This window comes from Ovis aries, chromosome 12 (genome assembly GCF_016772045.2).
Source record: "Ovis aries strain OAR_USU_Benz2616 breed Rambouillet chromosome 12, ARS-UI_Ramb_v3.0, whole genome shotgun sequence".
NCBI lineage: Eukaryota > Metazoa > Chordata > Mammalia > Artiodactyla > Bovidae > Ovis > Ovis aries.
In genome coordinates this window covers 65,360,985-65,380,290 of record NC_056065.1, presented here as the reverse complement: position 1 = coordinate 65,380,290, position 19,306 = coordinate 65,360,985, and the positions used below count along the sequence as shown (strand labels likewise).

Genomic DNA, 19,306 nt, shown 5'->3' with positions numbered 1-19,306 from the left:
CTAATTATTTGTTGGATTGCATTGGAGAGGCAATTGCGAGAATAAAATGCAATTACTCTTTAGCCTGCTTTGGCATTAGCACCACAACATCTGCCCCCTTTTTTTGAAGTTACTCTGCTTTTCAGATTTTGTTTTCATCTATTATCTGCCAGCCCCCCATATCATATTATTCTATTAAAATGGAAAAATTAGGAGAAAGCACTGTATATTGTAGTATTGATATTTCTATTGTATTGAATACCTATTTATTTCCATGGAAACTGCTTTCAACCCCAAATTTTTCTAGATCTCTTAATTAAGAAAAGAATACATTGCAGTGGCTGCAAAAATTATTTTAAAATGAAGAGTTTTGAGAAAATGTACAGGGATTCAAACTGAATAACACTAATTTAATGAACTCTTAATGCATCACAAATCTTAGGGTTTTAATTTGATAATGAACTAATTATAGGTGGGGTGAAAATGCAAACAAACCCAATTTACTGTATCCATATATTTTCCAGATCTGTTGAACAGGAACATAAAAACATTTTCTAAACTGATATAGCTCATTTGATTTAATTCCCACATAGAATTTAAATGTGACTTCATGTTGGGATTTAATCAACTTTAGATTGTGAACTGTATGTGAAGTGTGAATGAGAATTTTTAAACTTTTGGCAGAAGATATGATTGAGTATATAGAAAATCCAAGATAATTTAAAGATAAATTAATTAAAGAGTTTAAAATAGTTCCTGGATATAGGTCAAACATATAAAAGTTGAGCTAGTAATAACCAATTAGAAAATGTACAAGAAAAAAGATTCTATTCATTAAATAGCAAGAAAAATCTATATGAAATTGGGATTTAGAAATAAATCTAACAAAGATGTGCAAAAAATTTATAAATAAAAGTGACAAAATATTATCAAAGAACATTAAAGAAGACTTGAATAAATGAAGAATTATGCCATGCTAATGAGTGGGAACAGAGCTTCTGCCTAGGATAGTCACAATATGAGGTGTCTAGTCAAGGTCCTGCATCCCAGGAAAGAACAGCTTTCTTGTAGGGATACTAGGGCCTTCCCTGGTGGCTTAGTCGGTAAAGAATCCACCTGCAATGCAGGAGACTCGGGTTCGATCCCCGGTCGGGAAGATCCCCTGGCGAAGGAGATGGCTAGAATACTGGAGTGGATACTCCAGTGAGTACTCCAGTATTAGGCCTAGTAAATCCCATGGACAGAGGAGCCTGGTGGGCTATAGTCCATGGGGTCGCAAAGAATCTGACACAACTAAACAATAACAGCAAATAGAGAAGAGACAAGAGGAACAAGAGAAACTTTGTTGAAGACTTTTCAAATGTCCTATAGATGATGAGGTTGGTCCATAGCTGTACCTTTTAACCTTGATTTGGTACAAAACAGATTCTTAGTCAGTAGACAAGAAGATCTACCTAATTAGTGCATTTCCCAGGAAGCTCTATGGTATTAGCCAGCAGAGACAGCAGCTTTAATTGAGACAGTGATACCACTTAATTGGAACACCTTAATGAGATTAAGGGGTACTCAGATAAGGTCAACTTGTTTTCCCTGTGCCCAGAGCTTTGTTGGATCTCTGCCATCTGGCTGGCAACCCCTGCCAATTGGATATAGCTGAGCCAAATGCTTTTACTGTCCTTCGTAAATCACTTGAGGGAATATTTTAAATACAGACTCCATATATTTCAGAGAGTATTCTGAAACACATTGGCATGCAGATTCTACTGATAAATTAAGAACTCATTACACTGAAGCCCTAGATATTTGCATTGCTTTTAACATGTTGACCCAACAGTTTAATATACATTAAATGAAATAAATTGATAATTGTGCTATGACTCAATAATGTATTTCAATCGATTATATCTATATTAGTCAGGGTGAGAGAGAGAGACAGGAGAGATGTTTTAAAAAAGGAATTTGACTCACTGCGATTCTGGAGGCTGACAGGTCCCAAGGTCTGAGGTCAGAGAACCAGAGCTGATGGTGGAGCTCCAGTCTGAAAGTCAGTCTTGAGAGCCAGGAAGAGGTGATGTTTCAGTGTAAGGCCAGGGGCTGGCAAAGACCAGTGTCCCAGCTCAAGACCATCAGGCTGGAGGAAATTGCCTCTTACTCAGCCTTTTTGTTCTATTTAGGTCTTTAACTGAATGGATGAGGCCCACTCACATTGGGGAGGACAGTGCGCATGACTCAGTTTAGTATTTATACAAATACTAACCTCACCCAGAAGCACTCTCAAAGGCACCCTCCTGAATGATGTTTGAACATATACCTGGACATCTTACAGCCCGCTAAAGCTGACACATAAAGTTAACCATAACCACATCTTTTTACCTCAATTTAAGATCATTTCACAAAGCTTCATGACAATGTGGTTTTTAATACAAAAGAGTACAAACATTCCTCCATTAGTCACAATGAAATGCTTGAATTCCTCCATAAAAATCAATGTAGTATTATTAGAGAGAAAAACTCTGCTAAGAACATTGACAAAGATTTTTGTAAATTTTCATGTGTTCTATTACTTACTAGTTTTGTGATCATGGGTCAATTAATTTCTTGATCTGAAAATAGGAAAAGGTTGGAAATGACCGTTATGATCCCATGCACCTCTAGAAGTCTGTAACCTTTGGTCTTTTCATCAATGTATGGAAGTCAAAATGTGCTTGACCTTGGCATGTCTGTACTACTGTCCAGATGAACTCAAATCCCTTTTGTTGGGTGAAAGGTAGTCTCAGTTAATCTACAGTTTTATGTTATATTTCATCCCATTGGTGCATGTAATGCTAGTTTAGAACAAGTGAATTACCTGTGAGGCTTGGCCTCCAAGCAGAACTAATTTTATAAGGTTCTACCATGTTTATTGAGAAACGCTGGACTGGAAGAAACACAATCTGGAATCAAGATTTCCGGGAGAAATATCAATAACCTCAGATATGCAGATAATACCACCCTTATGGCAGAAAGTGAAGAGGAACTAAAAAGCCTCTTGATGAAAGTGAAAGAGAGTGAAAAAGTTGGCTTAAAGCTCAACATTCAGAAAACAAAGATCATGGCATCTGGTCCCATCACCTCATGGGAAATGGATGGGGAGACAGTGGAAACAGTGTCAGACTTTATTTTTGGGGGCTCCAAAATCACTGCAGATGGTGACAACAGCCATGAAATTAAAAGACGCTTACTCCTTGGAAGAAAAGTTATGACCAACCTAGATAGCATATTCAAAAGCAGAGACATTACTTTGCCGACTAAGGTCCGTCTAGCCAATGCTATGGTTTTTCCAGTAGTCATGTATGGATGTGAGAGTTGGACTGTGAAGAAGACTGAGTGCTGAAGAATTGATGCTTTTGAACTGTGGTGTTGGAGAAGGCTCTTGAGAGTCCCTTGGACTGCAAGGAGATCCAACCAGTCCATTCTGGAGGAGATCAACCCTGGGATTTCTTTGGAAGGAATGATGCTAAAGCTGAAACTCCAGTACTTTGGCCACCTCATGAGAAGAGTTGACTCATTGGCTGGGAGGGATTGGGGACAGGAGAAGAAGGGGGCGACAGAGGATGAGATGGCTGGATGGCATCACTGACTCGATGGACGTGAATCTGAGTGAACTCTGGGAGTTGGTGATGGACAGTGAGGCCTGGCGTGCTGCGATTCATGGGGTCGCAAAGAGTCGGACACGACTGAGCGACTGAACTGAACTGAACTGAACCATGTTTATTAAGCACCATGAGAACTCACTTTATGGAAGAGCAATTCCCATAGAAAAATGGGTGATTTAAATAACCTAGTACTAAAAAGATATAACCTGGTGCAATCTCAATAGTACTGTTGGGGTTTTTGGTGGAGTTTTTCTGTTTCTGTTTTTAGAGTATCACATGCAATAGCTTTCAGTTAATTTTTCACTGATGTACAAATTTAGTGATTAACTGATACACTGGCTGGCAATCGTTAGGTTGGCAAAAAAGCAAAATTGGAAGTGTTTGAGCTATCATCAAGAAAATTGTATTCCGAGGACCCAATGCTTGACTGAATCAAGTGGACAGGAGTCAGAACCATTTTGGCAGTTTTGAAATTCATGTGAGGTTAAGAAAGAGCATGGTAAAATAATTTTCCCTAATGAGTACTTTATCTGCCTTGTAAATAGTTTCAAAAAGTCATGAATGTTGAAAATGTTGAAGAGTTTGCAAAGTTTTGCCGAACTTTCCCAAACCTACCAAGGCCACCTTTAATTTCCTAGCAGAGTCCACTCCTTATTGTTACCTATCTTTTCAGACTAACAAAACGCAAGTGTATCTGTGTCTCAGACATAGTTTTCTACCATCTTATTTTACATTATTGGCATAGATTCTTGAAGAGAAGTTAAATCTGTAACAGAAGGCATTTCAGGCAAAAATCATTCTGTGCAGGAAGAAGAAAAGTGGAATAAAATAAAAAATAAAGGATATAGTTAGGAAAATAAAACAGAATCTGGACAAGACACCAGAGAACCTTGTGGAAGGGGAATCACTTAGTGATTCCTAAGCTTGTTGCCTGACTTTTTTTAATGTGCATGCTGTGTTTATTTGTATGGTTGAAGTCTCAAAGAAACTATTATTTTTAGGATTTGGGAATAATCTGAGAGCCTCTGATAAAATATGTGCATAAAATTAATAACCATAATTAGACTCAAAAGGAGCAAAGGGAATTTTCATTTTTTTGGTTTCTGCATTTTTATTTTATATTTTCTTTAGGGTTGTTTAATGGGTGAAATATTAGTATTCTTCCTAAATTCATAATTTTGTGATGCTTTCTGAAAAAGTAGCTGGGTCAGATTGGCTTAGTATTCTTTTTCACACTCTTTCCTCTCCTTTTTGTTAAAAAAAAAAAAAATGGCCAATCTGCAACTTCCTTAGGGGAGATTAGATAGTTTAGAGAAGTGGCAAAATAAACAAGATTTGTTCTCATCAAATGTGTCATGAAGAAATTGGAGGCATGCTGTGAAGTAATGGGAAAATAATCTTGAAAATTTCCAAGCGCTTTTCCCAAATGAAATGGAAGAAAATTTAAAGTTATCGTCCATCTAATTATGGTTAAAAAAAAAATGTGTGCTTACAAGTATGGGCATATATTTATTTTTCTAACACTATGATTGGTTTCTTTCTCTAAAAAAGAGGAGACCAGACTTAAGATCCTACAGTTCTCAAAAGCTATTCTCTGGAATAGCTGACTACAGTAGGGCTTTATTTTTCCATAGAGTAAGGTAGTGGGCGATTGTAACTTTTAAAATGGTAGTGTTAAGGGCTTCCATGGTGGCTCAGATGGTAAAGCATCTGCCTGCAATGCAGGAGACCCAGGTTCAATCCCTGAGTTAGAAAGATACTCTGGAGAAGGAAATGGCAACCCACTCCAGTATTCTTGCCTGAAAAATTCCATGGACAGAGGAACCTGGTGGGCTAGAGTCCATGAGGTCGCAAAGAGTCAGACATGACTGAGCGACTTCACTTTCACTTTCCTCCCATAGATAGCCCCTCTCATTTCTCTCATACTAACCTGTTGAGGTATTGTTCTACTAAATAGTATTGTTCTACTAACTATACAGTGCACGTGGAAACCTTAATTTAGTTCAGTGGCTGTGATCATTTGTAAAAAATACTGCTTTCACTTCTGCCTCACCAACTGGTGTTGGTGCCTGACCCCTTATCCAGCATCTGTTTATACATGTGGATTCATTGAATGCCCTTAATGGGCTAAGCTTTGTGGCCATATTAAAGAAATGGTGAGGGCTTTTAGAATAGGGATTGGAAAAAAAAAAGGTGAGAGTCTTTAACAATCCAAGGGCAAGTACACTCAGAATTTAGAATTTCTATGAGTGTCAGTTTTGGAAATGAGGAAACTATTCTGTTATTTGTTCCTAAGTACATCTGCTTTCTATCCATAGTCTGGGGAGGGTCCTAGCAAGAATCATATGTTTAATATAAGCTCTTGAGAATGCAAATATGTTTCTCTTCTGAATACCTGCAGCGAATCACAGAGAACTTAAGTTAGTTTATGCGTCTCATTTCTAACTCAGAGTAGAGTTTCTGCCAGGTAGGGTACAGGGACCTGCTGGCATCAACGCTGCCCGTGAAGAATTTTTGTATTCGAGTCTAAGAAAACCTTTCACTCAAGTTCCAATAATAAATGTGCTTAAAAGATAAAACGTCATTTAGTTCCATTATGGAGAATCCAATTTATCCCAATTCTCTAAGGCATTTCCTAGAAGAAAGAGAGAGTCCTTGGGCATTATTCTGTGTAATTAGCTTTTTGCACCTTGCATTGTGAATTGGGATTTCTGATTTCTTCACCCTACGGTGCAAAGTGATGGTGCTTTGAAACCTGAAACTAAAGCAGATGTTATAACTCATTAGTATTTTAAACTTTTATAATCTGAGAAACTCTGGGGCAAATACTAGATATTATTATACTCTGTTTTATAAATATTAAAAATATTTTATTTTCAGAGGGACTTTTCTCATTCTCCCAAATTAATCTTCACCTGAAACCTCAACAGATCTTACAAAAGTTTGCCAAAGACCTAGTTAACCCTTTTCTCATTCCTGAATTTGCCTCAGTTTCCAGGATATAGCCACCTTGTTCATAGGAACTTATTATTATTTTTTTAAATTTCTGTATTTTTCTGTTTCAAGTAACAATAGAAATGTAACACTGAAAATTGTGATTTGGGAGGGTAATATAGAAAAAAACCAAAGGTGAAATGTTAAGTAAATAAAACTAAATGTAAAACGTTATAATCTCAACTATTTAAAAAATAATTGAAAAAAGGTAAGAAGGAGATATAGCAAAAGTAATGTTTGGAATTTCTGTATCTTACTGTAACTCCTGAGCTACTTTTCTCAAAGTAATTGAAACAGGATGGAATATGAATATTTCAGAGAAGATATTTTAATATGCCATAGTTGTTTTGATCCTGGGAATGATGGAGGAACTAGGAATAATCCACAAGAAATAATTATCTTTCAAGGAAGAAAGCTATTGATAAAGGGTAGAATTGAGATAAACTACTTCAAGACTAGAATGTTGATAAAGAACCTTCTAGAATGAGAATATATACAAATCTGTCAGGCTCCTCAGACTTCATAAAAGTCTTATCTAGGCCCTTGTATATTTCCCATTTCTATAAACTGGTCAATAAAAACACAAAAACCAAGAAGAGCTTTTGTTTTCACGTAATTCCCCGTATATAATTTCAGGGACAAAACTGATTTAAAAGCTTAAACAGAATTAACCCATAAGAGCCAGATTTTAAACAAAAGAATTATGCTATAAGAGTGCAGTTTTTAAAAGTCGCTTGATTCTTTTAAACGAATATATCATTATATATGGTTGATATAATGAATATATCACCAACAAAAAAATCCCTTACAGAAGGACAGGATTTATTAAACGTGATCTGCACTGAAGTCACAAGCACTATCTTTCTCTTCAGTCATTTTTTCCAAGACGAAGATGGTGTAGACTGCTCAGCTGCTTGAGACTCCTCAGGTAGTGCCTTGCGGGCCTCTTCAGGAGGGGACGTGTCTGAGCCTTTGTTTAATCACCTTCCTCGTCAACGCTTTCCTGGTCAGTGTTGACATCTCCATAATCCTCCCCCTGCTCCTGCTTCTGCTCTTTCTGTTTCAGCAATTCTTCACGTGTGTCCTTTTCCTCTGTGACTCACTCCGTTGACCAGACCCAACAACTGGAAAAGGTTGCTGCTGGCTAACCGAGGGCCCCTCATGGATTGCATGCTGTGTAAGAGTACGTGTGTGTTTGTGTGTGTGTGCATGCATGTGTGTGTGTTCAGTCATGTCCAACTCTTTGCAGTCCCATGGAGCCCTGCCAGGCTCCTCTGTCCATGAGATTTCCTAGGCAAGAACACTGGAATAGGTGGCTGTTTCCTACTCCAGGTAACCTTCCTGACCCAGGAAGCTTGTGTGAGAATACATATTTTTAATAATAAGTAGTCAAACTGAGGACTGGACCTTACTCCTTTCTCAGGGTACTGGCATGGATTTCATGACTATGGTGCACTGTAATTTACTTTTCTCAAATATTTACTTCGCTATTCTTTCATTCATTCAGCAAATATCTGCTGAGTGCACAAATAAAAGTATATACTTGGAGGAGAGATAAGCTATATTTAAACAGCTGTAGCAAAAGTGGTGTATTTTGGGGACAATACAAAAGAAGGTGAGTGTTTCCAGCTGGGGAGAGCCAGAAATTTTTCTTCTTGGGTTGGGCTTGCCACCTGGGCTTGAAGTAAGGGAGAAAGGAGGGGTGAAGGCATGGCCATGTACTGGGGTTGAGAAGCGTTAGTTTGAGTAGGAGAGGTGGGAAGTAAAAGAGAGCTGGAGCCAGATCACAGGGCCTTTGGTGCCAGTCTCGGTGGTTACTCTTCTAGGCAATGGGGAACTGTTGAAGGTTTTTACGAAGGAATTAACACGGTCTTGCAACAACATGTCAAATGAAACTTGTCAAGCCAGGATACAGAGGATTATGGCCTATGACTATGAGGTGTGCCCCTTAAGGCTTTCAAAAGAGTTGCCTGGGAAAATTAAAGGCAAGACTTGGTTCTGAAGGACAGTTCCCTACTTTAATATTTGGGCCTTGACAACTCATGTCAGCTTTCTCTTGAATGGGACCATGGAGGCCAGATAGGATTCAGCCTCTCCTGTTCTGTTCCATCGACTCCAGACTCATTCTGGCCACTTCCCAGCATCTTGCCTTTTGCAATAGGGACCAAGCTTTGGCTATTTCCTGTAATCCTCCAGGATCTATGTATTAGCAGTGGCATTTCCCCCCACCCCACTCTGGTTTTGACTTTTTTGTTCCTCTTTTAGAACTAAGAGCTACAAAAGTTTTTTTGTCTGTTTGTTTTTTGCTGTGCTGAGATCTTGAGATAGAGCAGATTAAGACACTTGTACAGTGTTTTTTGCAATATAATAAAGACTTGATTGAAGGTGTGGTGGTTGGGATGGGGAAAAGGAGGTGGATTCAAGAAATATTATGAAAATAGAAGTGACAAGATCTGATGACTGAATATGGGAGCAAGGAAAAGGAATCAAATAATAGTGCTGAGTTTTGAACCTGTATGAATTCAGATGCTTTTAAAAGGGCCAGAAGATACTTTTCTTACTTTTACAAAGTTGAACTGAAGCTAAGTGTTGTGGACAGAGCTCTCATGGAGGTTTCTTTTAACTTCAGTGATGATTACCCTGAAGGGTATTAAGACCAGCCTGGTCAAGTAAATTGTACCAGCCCAAGACCCAGCACAGGCTGTAATACTTAAGTAGGATTAAAAGAAATATGCCTGTGCCCAAAATGCTGGTACAAGAAAATGTGGAAGAAACCCTTTGTGGTTATAGTCTTTATATTATTGAGTAACTTCCTTTTAGAGAAATACCTGGCAGTGTGTTTCAAAAACAATTTAGGCGAGAGAATATGATACTAAATTGCAGAGGGTGGAGAGAAAGGTAATTCAATACTCAAGAATCTTGAGAACTGTGGAAACAACCTGGGTTAAGCAGAAATTATTTTGTGTGGTACCTGTGGGCTGATCCACTTATTTGAATGCCCTTATGATGGGATATTAATTAATAGTAATAATAGTCAAAATTTATTGAGTATCTAAAGTGTCTGATACTGCTCTAGGTACTTTTTAACCTGCAGAACATCCCATTGAATACTTATAAAGCACTGTGAAAATGAGTGTCTTATAATCCCCATTTTATAGGTGACAAAATTGAGGCTCACACATTTTTCACAGAACTAGAAGAAATAATCCTAAAATTCATATGGAACCATAAAAGACCCAGAATTGCCAAGGCAATCCTCGACAAAAAAGGAAAAATCAGGAGGCATAACCCTCCCAGACTTCAGAAAATACTACTAAGCTACAGTAATCAAAACAGTGTGGTATTAGAACAGAAACAGACAAATGAATCAATGGAGCAGAATATAGAGTCCAGAAAGAAACCCACACACCTATGGTCAGTTAAGTTTTAACAAAGGAGGCAAGAAGATACACTAGGGAAAAGATAGTTTCTTCATCAGGTGCTGCTGGGACAATTGGACTGCTGCATGTAAATCAACGGAGTTAGAACACACCCTCTCACCATTCACAAAAATCAAACTCAAAATAGCTGAAGACTTAAATATAAGACATGATACCCTAAAACTACTGGAAGAGGACATAGGCAAAACCTTCTCTGACATAAATCATACCAATGTTTTCTTGCGCTCAGTTGCTCAGTTGTGTCCGACTCTGCAAGTCCGACTGTAGCCCACCAGGCTCCTCTGTCCATGGAATTTTCTAGGCAAGAATACTGGAGTGGGTTGCTAATTTCTTCTCCAGGGGATCTTCTGGACCCAGGGATTGAACCAGTGTCTCTTGTGTCTCCTGCATTGGCAGGCAGATTCTTTACCACTGTGCCACCTGGGAAGCCCCAAAGCAATACAAATAAAACCAAAAATAAACAAACAGGACCTAATCAAAGTTGCAAACCTTTGCACAGCAAAGCAAACCATAAACAAAGCAAAAAGACAACCTACAGAATGGGAGAAAATATTTCAAACGATGCCACTGACAAGTGTTTAATTTCCAAAATATACAAATAGCTCATACAATTCAACAATGAGAAAATAGACAGTCTTACCCCAAAATGGGCAGAAGACCTAAATAAGCATTTCTCTAAAGAAGACATACAGATGGCCAATAGACACATGAAGATACTCAACATTTCTCTAATTATTAGAGAAATGCAAGTCAAAACTACAAAGAGGTGCCACCTCACACCAGTCAGAATGACCATTGTTAAACAGTCTACAAATAACAAATGCTTGAGAGGATGTGGAGATAAAGGGAACCCTCCTATATACTGTTGGTGGGAATATAATTGACAGATGAATGGATAAAAATACAGTACGGCTATATGATGGAGTATTACTCAGCCATTAAAAAGAATGAAATAATGTCATTTGCTGCAAAGTGGATGGACCTAGAGATTATCATGCTAGGTGAAATAAATCAGAAAGAGGAAGACAAATAACATACAATATCACTTATATGTGAAATCTAAAATAAGACAAGTGAACCTATTTATGAAATGGAAGCAGAATCACAGACATAGAGTAGTGATTGGTGGTTGCCAAGGGGAAGGTGCTTGGGAAAGGGATGGAGTGGGAGGTCGGGGTTAATAGATGTAGACTTTTATATATGGAATGAATAAGCTGTAAGGTCCTACTGTAGGGCAGAGAGAACTATGTTCAATATCCTATGATAAACCATAATGGAAAAAAAAAATAAAAAGAATGTATGCAGCCATGAAATTAAAAGATGCTCCTTGGAAGGAAAGCTATGACAAACCCAGACAGTGTATTTAAAAACAAAGACATCACTTTGCCGACAAAGGCCCATATAGTCAAAGCTATGGTTTTTCCAGTAGTCATGTACAGAAGTGAGAGTTGGACATAAAGAAGGCTGAGCACCAAAGAATTGATGCTTTCCAGTTGTGGTGATGGAGAGGACTCTTGAGAGTCCCTTGGACAGGAAGGAGATCACACTGGTCAGTCCTAAGTGAAATCAGTCCTGAACATTCACTGAAAGGACTGATGCTGAAGTTGAAGCTCCAACACTGTGGCCACCTGATGTCAAGAGCCAACTCATTGGAAAAGACCCTGATGCTGGGAAAGATTGAAGGCAAAAGGTGAAGAAGGTGGCAGAGGATGAGATGGCTAGATGGCATTAGTGACTCGGACATGAATTTGAGCAAACTCCGGAAGATAATGAAACACTGGGAAGCCTGGCATGCTGCAGTCCATGAGATTGCAAAAAGTTGGACATGACTTAGTGACTGAACAGCCCAACAACAGTATATGTATAACTGAATCACTTTTCTGTACAGCAATAATCGACATTGTAAATAAACTAAATTTCAACTTAAAAAATTTAGGCTCAGAGCGGGGAACTCAGTGTAATACATATACTAACTTGCCTTTTCACTTTGGCTCCTTAAGGCTAATGTTTGATTTAGTTGATTTTAATTCAGGTTGTACTGAGAGCCTCTTACATGCTAGGAAGTGTTCCTAAAACATCTGTGAAAATGTAGGTTATGTTTGTCCTGAGCTTTCAGTGAGTAGGATAGTGGTTTTGTAAGCAACAGGGCAGGTCCTAGTGAAAGAGTTACGGTAGACAACTTGCTTTTGACTTCTTCATTCCTTGGTTCGGCTTAAGGACCTTCCCCGGGTGGTTAGCTTGAGTTCTTCATCATCAATATAATTACTAGGGATTACTGAGCCCTTTCTATGTGCCAGATGCAGTGCTGAGCACTTCACTGTGTTATTTCATGTAATTACAACCACACCGTGAGATTGTTACTCTTGTTTTTAAATCGAAGTATAGCTGATTTACAATGTTATATTAGTTTCAGGTGTGCAGTAAAGTGATTCAGTATTTTTGCAGATTATATTCCATTATAGGTTATTATAAGATAATGGGTATAATTCACTCTGCTATACAGTATATCCTTGTTGCTTATCTATTTTACATATAGTGGTTTGTAGCTATTAATTCCATACCCCTAATTTGTCATTTCCCTTTCCCTCTCTCCTTTGACAACCACAAGCTTGTGTTTTATATCTGTGAGTCTATTTCTGTTTTGCATATACATTCATCTGTTTACTTTTTAGATTCCACATATAAGTGGTATCATACAGTATTTGTCAGCCTGACATTTCACTAAGCATAATATTCTCTAGTTCCAGATGCATTCTTACAAATGGCAATATTTCATGTTTAATGGTTGAGTAATATAACACCTCAATTCATGAGAATGCTACTCTTACCGGCTTCATTTTATACGAGGGGAAGAAACTGGTATGAATTCTTACTACTAGTAAGTAGCAGAGATGCGATTCATCCCTTATCTAACTCCAGAATCCATCCTCCTAACTACAGTGTCATTTTGCCCCAACTCTAGGCTTTTCCCAAATTGTCAAGATCCCTACACCAGGCATTCTTTTATTTGGGTTTAGATCAGCTGAATCTAAAATCTAGATACATTTTGGGAATAGCTTATATTTTCCTCCTAGAATTTGTGATGTTATTAGCTGTTTTGTTCACATTTGGAGAATCATTAGGTTAATTACCCTCGAAAGCTGTGATCCCTTTTTTATGAGTACTCCCTCCTTCATCTGTAGATATTCAAGTCGCAGAAGTGTTTTTCTCCTGTGTTGGAAGGGAGCAGAGGCATTGTAGCATCTCTGTAGAAACAGAACATCCTTGAGGGAGGTTTGGTGATGTGGCAGGATATCAGGTTTCAAGGTTCTGTAGAACTCATCATACAATGACATCCATCTCCTTTTATTTAAATCCAAGTGCTTGCAAGCGTACAAAAATTCACATCAGAAATTAACCAGCTGTTCTTCTGCTAGACTAAACAGTGGTTACTTGGACCTAATGGGCAGCTTTTGTTATTCATTTATACGTTTCAGTGAGGTGAGACATCCTCATTGTGGGAATTCTCAAAGATGCCCCACGCCTATACAAGGAAATTATAGACAAGTATATAGAATTTTCCTTCTTATGTACTGCATAAAAGCTAATAAAATAATGACCAATTAGATACTTAAAAGCCTGAGCATATGAGAGTATTATGCAAATACTGATTAATAGTAATACCATAAACTCACAGAGCAAGGAAAAGCATGCCTGATTCAAATTATAGGAGCTTTTATTTGCATTTCTACAGAACCTATTATTAGTAGGTCTCAAAGCACCTTACAAGTAGTAATTATTAAAACTCATGAATACAACCAGAAAATGTCATTTTATTGAGGGAATAAGTGAGAATTCCCCTTTACCTCATATATATTATGAGACCTAAATGCCTGGGCTACAGTAGGCCTTTCCATATAGAGAGAATGAGTTTGAGCAAGCTCCGGGAGATGGTGAAGGACAAGAGAAGTCTAGTGTCCTGCCATCATGGGGTCACAGAGTTGGACATGACTGAGCGACTGAACAACTCATACACTTGTGGGTGTTTGGGGCAATGATTCCATAGGCATAGAAGTTGGCAAGGGTGGATTCACAGTTCTCATATTGAGTATCTTTATCTATGTGGTTATAACCCTTCACTTAGTTTTGAAATTTTACATGCATAATAGCTCTAAACAAATGTTGCCTGTATGTTTTAATATTTCTCTGTTGACTATATCAAATTTGAAAACAAAAATTATACCAAGTTCCCATGAAAACATTTTAAAATATTTTGGAATATTATATCAGATTTACTTTTCTCAAACTAACATTTCATTCCAAGGACTAACAGCTGGTGAACACAGTCAGTGGGACCTGTATTTATTTCTGTTCTCAGTGGGAAGTGCTTGAAACGTTGTGAGGATTTCTCATCTGCTTCAGAATGCTCCTTTGGCCTTCCTCCCCTATTTTTCCTTCTCCTTTCCTGCAGTTTGGTTGCCCAGGTTGGAAAAGCTCAAGAGCATTCCAGTGCCTAACTCTGCCTCTCCCTCCATCTCCAGTCCTCAACCTCCCCCCGGTGCCCCCGACATGATTAATCTTCAGCTTTATTTTCTTCTGGTGCTGAGAGATCATATTGCAGTTATCAGTCTTAGTTGTCAGGCAGCTGTACTTCCACGGTTATATTTCACTGTCACGTAGATTCCAAGAAAAGTGGGGACTAGTGAGCGCCTTCTTTTATAGTTAGAACACTGGAGCCCAGAGAGAATGAGTGACACCCAAGGTCATACCACTGGTTCACTTCTCTGTCTTCTAGAATTGGGACCAGAATTCAGCTCTCGAGATTCCTAAGCCAAAAGCTGCCCCATGGTAATTTTATAATTCTTTGAATCACAAAAAAACTTTTAGACCAGAGACATAGGAGCAAAACTAGAAGAAATAGTTTGTTGATTTTATCCAGGGCTGTGGATCCGCAGGACTACAAGTGGAGCCTCAGGATCTGGGGGGAAAAAATGGGAGTGATGTGTGTCCAGAGCTGAAATGGTGGACCCTGGGACCGTGGCATTGCTGTGCAGGAGACGTTGAATGACTTAAAGTAGAGGATAATGAAGAGCAAGGTGAAGGTGAGGACAGGGTGAGGTGGCAGGGTGCTTGTAGAACTAGGAGGATGGTTGCATTTATGGTCATGACGATGGACTGTTATATAAAGTGGAGCAAGTTGCTTACTGGATAGATGGTCCTCAGGGACCTTGAAGTCACTCAGGGTGATGCCAGAAGGGAGGAATCAATAAAGGCATCCAAGTTCTCAGGAACTGTGTGGAAATAACAAATCCCTAGAAAGCAGAGATGTGGGGAACCTTTAGGGGGTATTTATAGAATTATGGAGAGATGTCTATTCTGTGACAGATGATAAATTTCTAATTCTAATTTTCATATTTTTTCAGGGAAAACTGAGGCAGCCATCAAAAACTTCAGTCCCTACTACAGTCGCCAGTACTCTGTGGCTTTCTGCAACCATGTACGCAGTGAAGTAGAACAGCAAAGAGATTTAACATCACAGTTTTTGAAGACCAAGGTAACCCATGGACATTTGGTTTCCATATTTCTCCCACTAAGAATGGTTTATAGCTCATGATATTTCTGAAATAAACAATAATTTGTGTGACAGTTTTAAAAATCTGTTCTCAAATCATGCTCAAAAAACTATTTGCCTGGAAGTTAGAACATATGATTTCTTGTTGATGGTGCAATCCATATGAAAAAGAAAACAAGCATGATTTCAATTTTATCATCTTTTTCCACACTGATGCTTTGATGTCAGGAAATCTGGCTTGCTCTGATGAAGTTCAGTACAAAAAAAGTCATAATTTCAATGCCTCATACTTCTGGCATTTTTATTTTGGTCATTGATCATATGTGATTTTATCTTCTAAACTGTAGTTTATTCTTTCTCCTTTGCTCCATTATAATAATTATCCACAGCCTAAACAGATATTTATTAATACTATGTGCCAGGCCCTGGGGCTTCCCAGGTGGCGCTAGTGGTAAAGAGCCTGCCTGCCAACGCAGGAAACAAGAGACATGGGTTCGGGAAGATGCTCTGGAGGAGGGCATGGCAGCCCACTTCAATATTTTTGCCTGGAGAATCTCATGGACAGAAGAGCCTGGCAGGCTACAGTCCATAGGGTCGCAAAGAGTCAGACATGACTGAAGCAACTTAGCACGTATGTTTGCTCGCCAAGCCCTATCCTAAGTACTGGAGAGCAAGAGAAATTTTCTGCTTTCCTGTTAATATTCAAATAGAAGAAAGACAATAAATAAATAAATGAATATCAGGTGATATCAGGTAATAAGAAATGCTATCAAGTAAGATAAAGCAGGAGTCATGAATATTTCAGAGAAGCCTTTTGTGGAGATGACATTTGAGCAGAAACTAGAGTGAAATACAAGAATAGGCTGTGTGAGTATCTGTGGAAAGAGTGTTCTAAGCACATAGAACAAAATTGCAAAGATTTTGCTGCAGTTAAAAGCGCAGCAGGAAGGCTGGTGTGTCGAGAGCCATGTGAGCAAGGGAGGAGAGTTGAAAAAGGAATACAGAGTGACTGATAGAAGCCAGATCATATAGGGCCATAGACCACAATAAGGGTTTTTATTTTAAGTGCGATGGGAAGTTATTGGAGGGTATGGAATACAGAGTGACTTATAATTTTAAGGGATCTCCCTGGGTTTTCTGTAGAGATAGACTACAGGGCGGGACATGAGAGGGAACTGGAAACTGGCAAGCAAGACACTGTAGCAGTCCAAGAGAAGGATGATGGCAAATTGGGCTAGGGTGGTGATGGGAGTTCTGAGAAGACTACAAGTCAGAGCTGACTGAACTTACAGATGGGTTGGATATGAGAGAACAGAAGAAGAGAGAAATTAGTGATGACAGCTTTCAGCCTGAGCAAATCAGCAGTTGGACTTGTCTTTTACTCAGGAGAGTCAGAGGTGAACGGGGGTCCTGAGTTCACTTTTGTCCATGTTATGTTTAAGATACTTTTTTGACATGCACCTGTGGAAATATTGAAATAGATAGTTAAATGCTCTGATTTAGAGCTCAGTAGAGAGGTTGAGGCTAGAGAATAGAAATTTGGGATTTCTTTGCTTCTAACATCTGACCTGCCTCTTGAGAAATCTGTATGCAGGTCAGGAAGCAACAGTTAGAATTGGACATGGAACAACAGACTGGTTTCAAATAGGAGAAGGAGTACGTCAAGGCTGTATATTGTCACCCTGCTTATCTAACTTCTATGCAGAGTACATCATGAGAAACGCTGGGCTGGAAGAAATACAAGCTGGAATTGAGATTGCCGGGAGAAATATCAATAACCTCAGCTATGCAGATGACACCACCCTTATGGCAGAAAGTGAAGAGGAACTAAAAGCCTCTTGATGAAAGTGAAAGTGGAGAGTGAAAAAGTTGGCTTAAAGCTCAACATTCAGAAAACAAGGATCATGGCATCCGGTCCCATCACTTCATGGGAAACAGATGGGGAAACAGTGGAAACAGTGTCAGACTTTATTTTTTGGGGCTCCAAAATCACTGCAGATGGTGACTGCAGCCATGAAATTAAAAGATGCTGACTCCTTGGAAGAAAAGTTATGACCAACCTAGATAGCATATTCGAAAGCAGAGACATTACTTTGCCGACTAAGGTCCGTCTAGCCAAGGATATGGTTTTCCTGTGGTCATGTATGGATGTGAGAGTTGGACTGTGAAGAAGGCTGAGCACCGAAGAATTGATGCTTTTGAACTGTGGTGTTGGAGAAGACTCTTGAGAGTCCCTTGGACTGCAAGGAAATCCAACCAATCCATTCTGAAGGAGATCAGCCCTGGGATTTCTTTGGAAGGACTGATGCTAAAGCTGAAACTCCAGTACTTTGGCCACCTCATGCAAAAAGTTGACTCATTGGAAAAGACTCTGATGCTGGGAGGGATTGGGGGCAGGAGAAGAAGGGGCCGACAGAGGATGAGATGGCTGGATGACATCACAGACTCAATGGACGTGAGTCTGAGTGAACTCCGGGAGTTGGTGATGGACAGGGAGGCCTGGCATGCTGCGATTCATGGGGTCGCAAAGAGTCAGACATGACTGAGCGACTGAACTGAACTGAACTGGTATTAAAGTCATGGGACATAGTCAAGGGAAAGTGTAAACAGAAAAGGAGAGGTTCTATGACCAAGTCCTGGCCCCTTCAACATTTGGAGATCAGAAAAAGGAGAAGATTCCAGCAAGATGGACTGAAAAAAAAATAGCCTGTGGAGTAGGAAAAAAAAAAAATCAGCGAAGTGCAATGTTCCTGAGACAAATAAAGAAAGGATTTCAAGAAAGGTTGAATGATAAATGGGTCCAATACTGCTGCAAGTCGACCAACAGATTTAGTGACATGGGTTTGCAGAGATAACTGATTGTCATCGCCATAAAACAGTTATTGAAAAAATTTAGGGAGTTTGATAAAAGTGAATATTCTGGTCCACATCCCCAGAGATTCTTATATAATAAATCTAGGGTGAGCCATAGTTTTAACAAGCATATCAGTTGATTTAAGTGGCCCAGTTTTAAGAAGTGCTGTGTGTAACAACTATAAAGTTATACTTATATATGGTTTCAGTCTCATTTAAAGAGGAGAGTGAGGGCCCCTTTTACATGTTAAGGAGTCCAGGTAGGAGAGTACCTCATCATCTGTCTCAATATCCTGAAATTTACCTTAGAAATTCCATCCCTGAGTGGATTTTTAAAAAGATGAGTATATCTATCTTCTCTGTATGCTTCGTGTAAATTTTGATTGAAAGTGGAGAGACGTTTCTAAAGGGAATATGATTTTCTTTCATAAAGATACAGTTGGCTTACAATATTGTATTAAAGGCACTACTGTTTTTTCTCTTTCTTAATTCATGTTTTAATTGGAAGAAAATTGCTTTACAATGTTTTGTTGGTTTCTGCCTTACAACAATGTGAATCAGCCATAATTACACATATATCCCGTTCGTCTTGAACCTCCTCCCCTTCCCCTCATCCCACCTGTCTGAGTCATCACAGAGCACCAGGTTGAGCTCCTTGTGTTATACAGCAGCTTCTCACCAGCTCTCTGTCTGGGGCTTCCCTGGTGGCTCATATGGTAAAGAATCTGCCTGCAGTGCAGGCGACCCTGTCAATCCCTGGGTCGGGAAGATCCCCTTTACACACGATAGTGAATATATGTCGACGCTACTTTCTCCATTCGTCTCACTCTCTCCCTCCCCCATTGTGCCCGCAA

General features: G+C 39.0%; 1 protein-coding gene across 1 annotated transcript in view; it reads left to right on the top strand.

Annotated features, from left to right (window-relative positions):
• NIBAN1 (niban apoptosis regulator 1) overlaps positions 1-19,306 on the top strand; it is a 174,466-nt gene that overhangs the window by 57,935 nt on the left and 97,225 nt on the right. Inside the window, exon 2 of the mRNA XM_015099360.3 lies at positions 15,451-15,581. Within this exon, the coding sequence (XP_014954846.2) occupies positions 15,451-15,581 (131 nt within the window). The remainder of the gene's footprint in view (positions 1-15,450; positions 15,582-19,306) is intronic.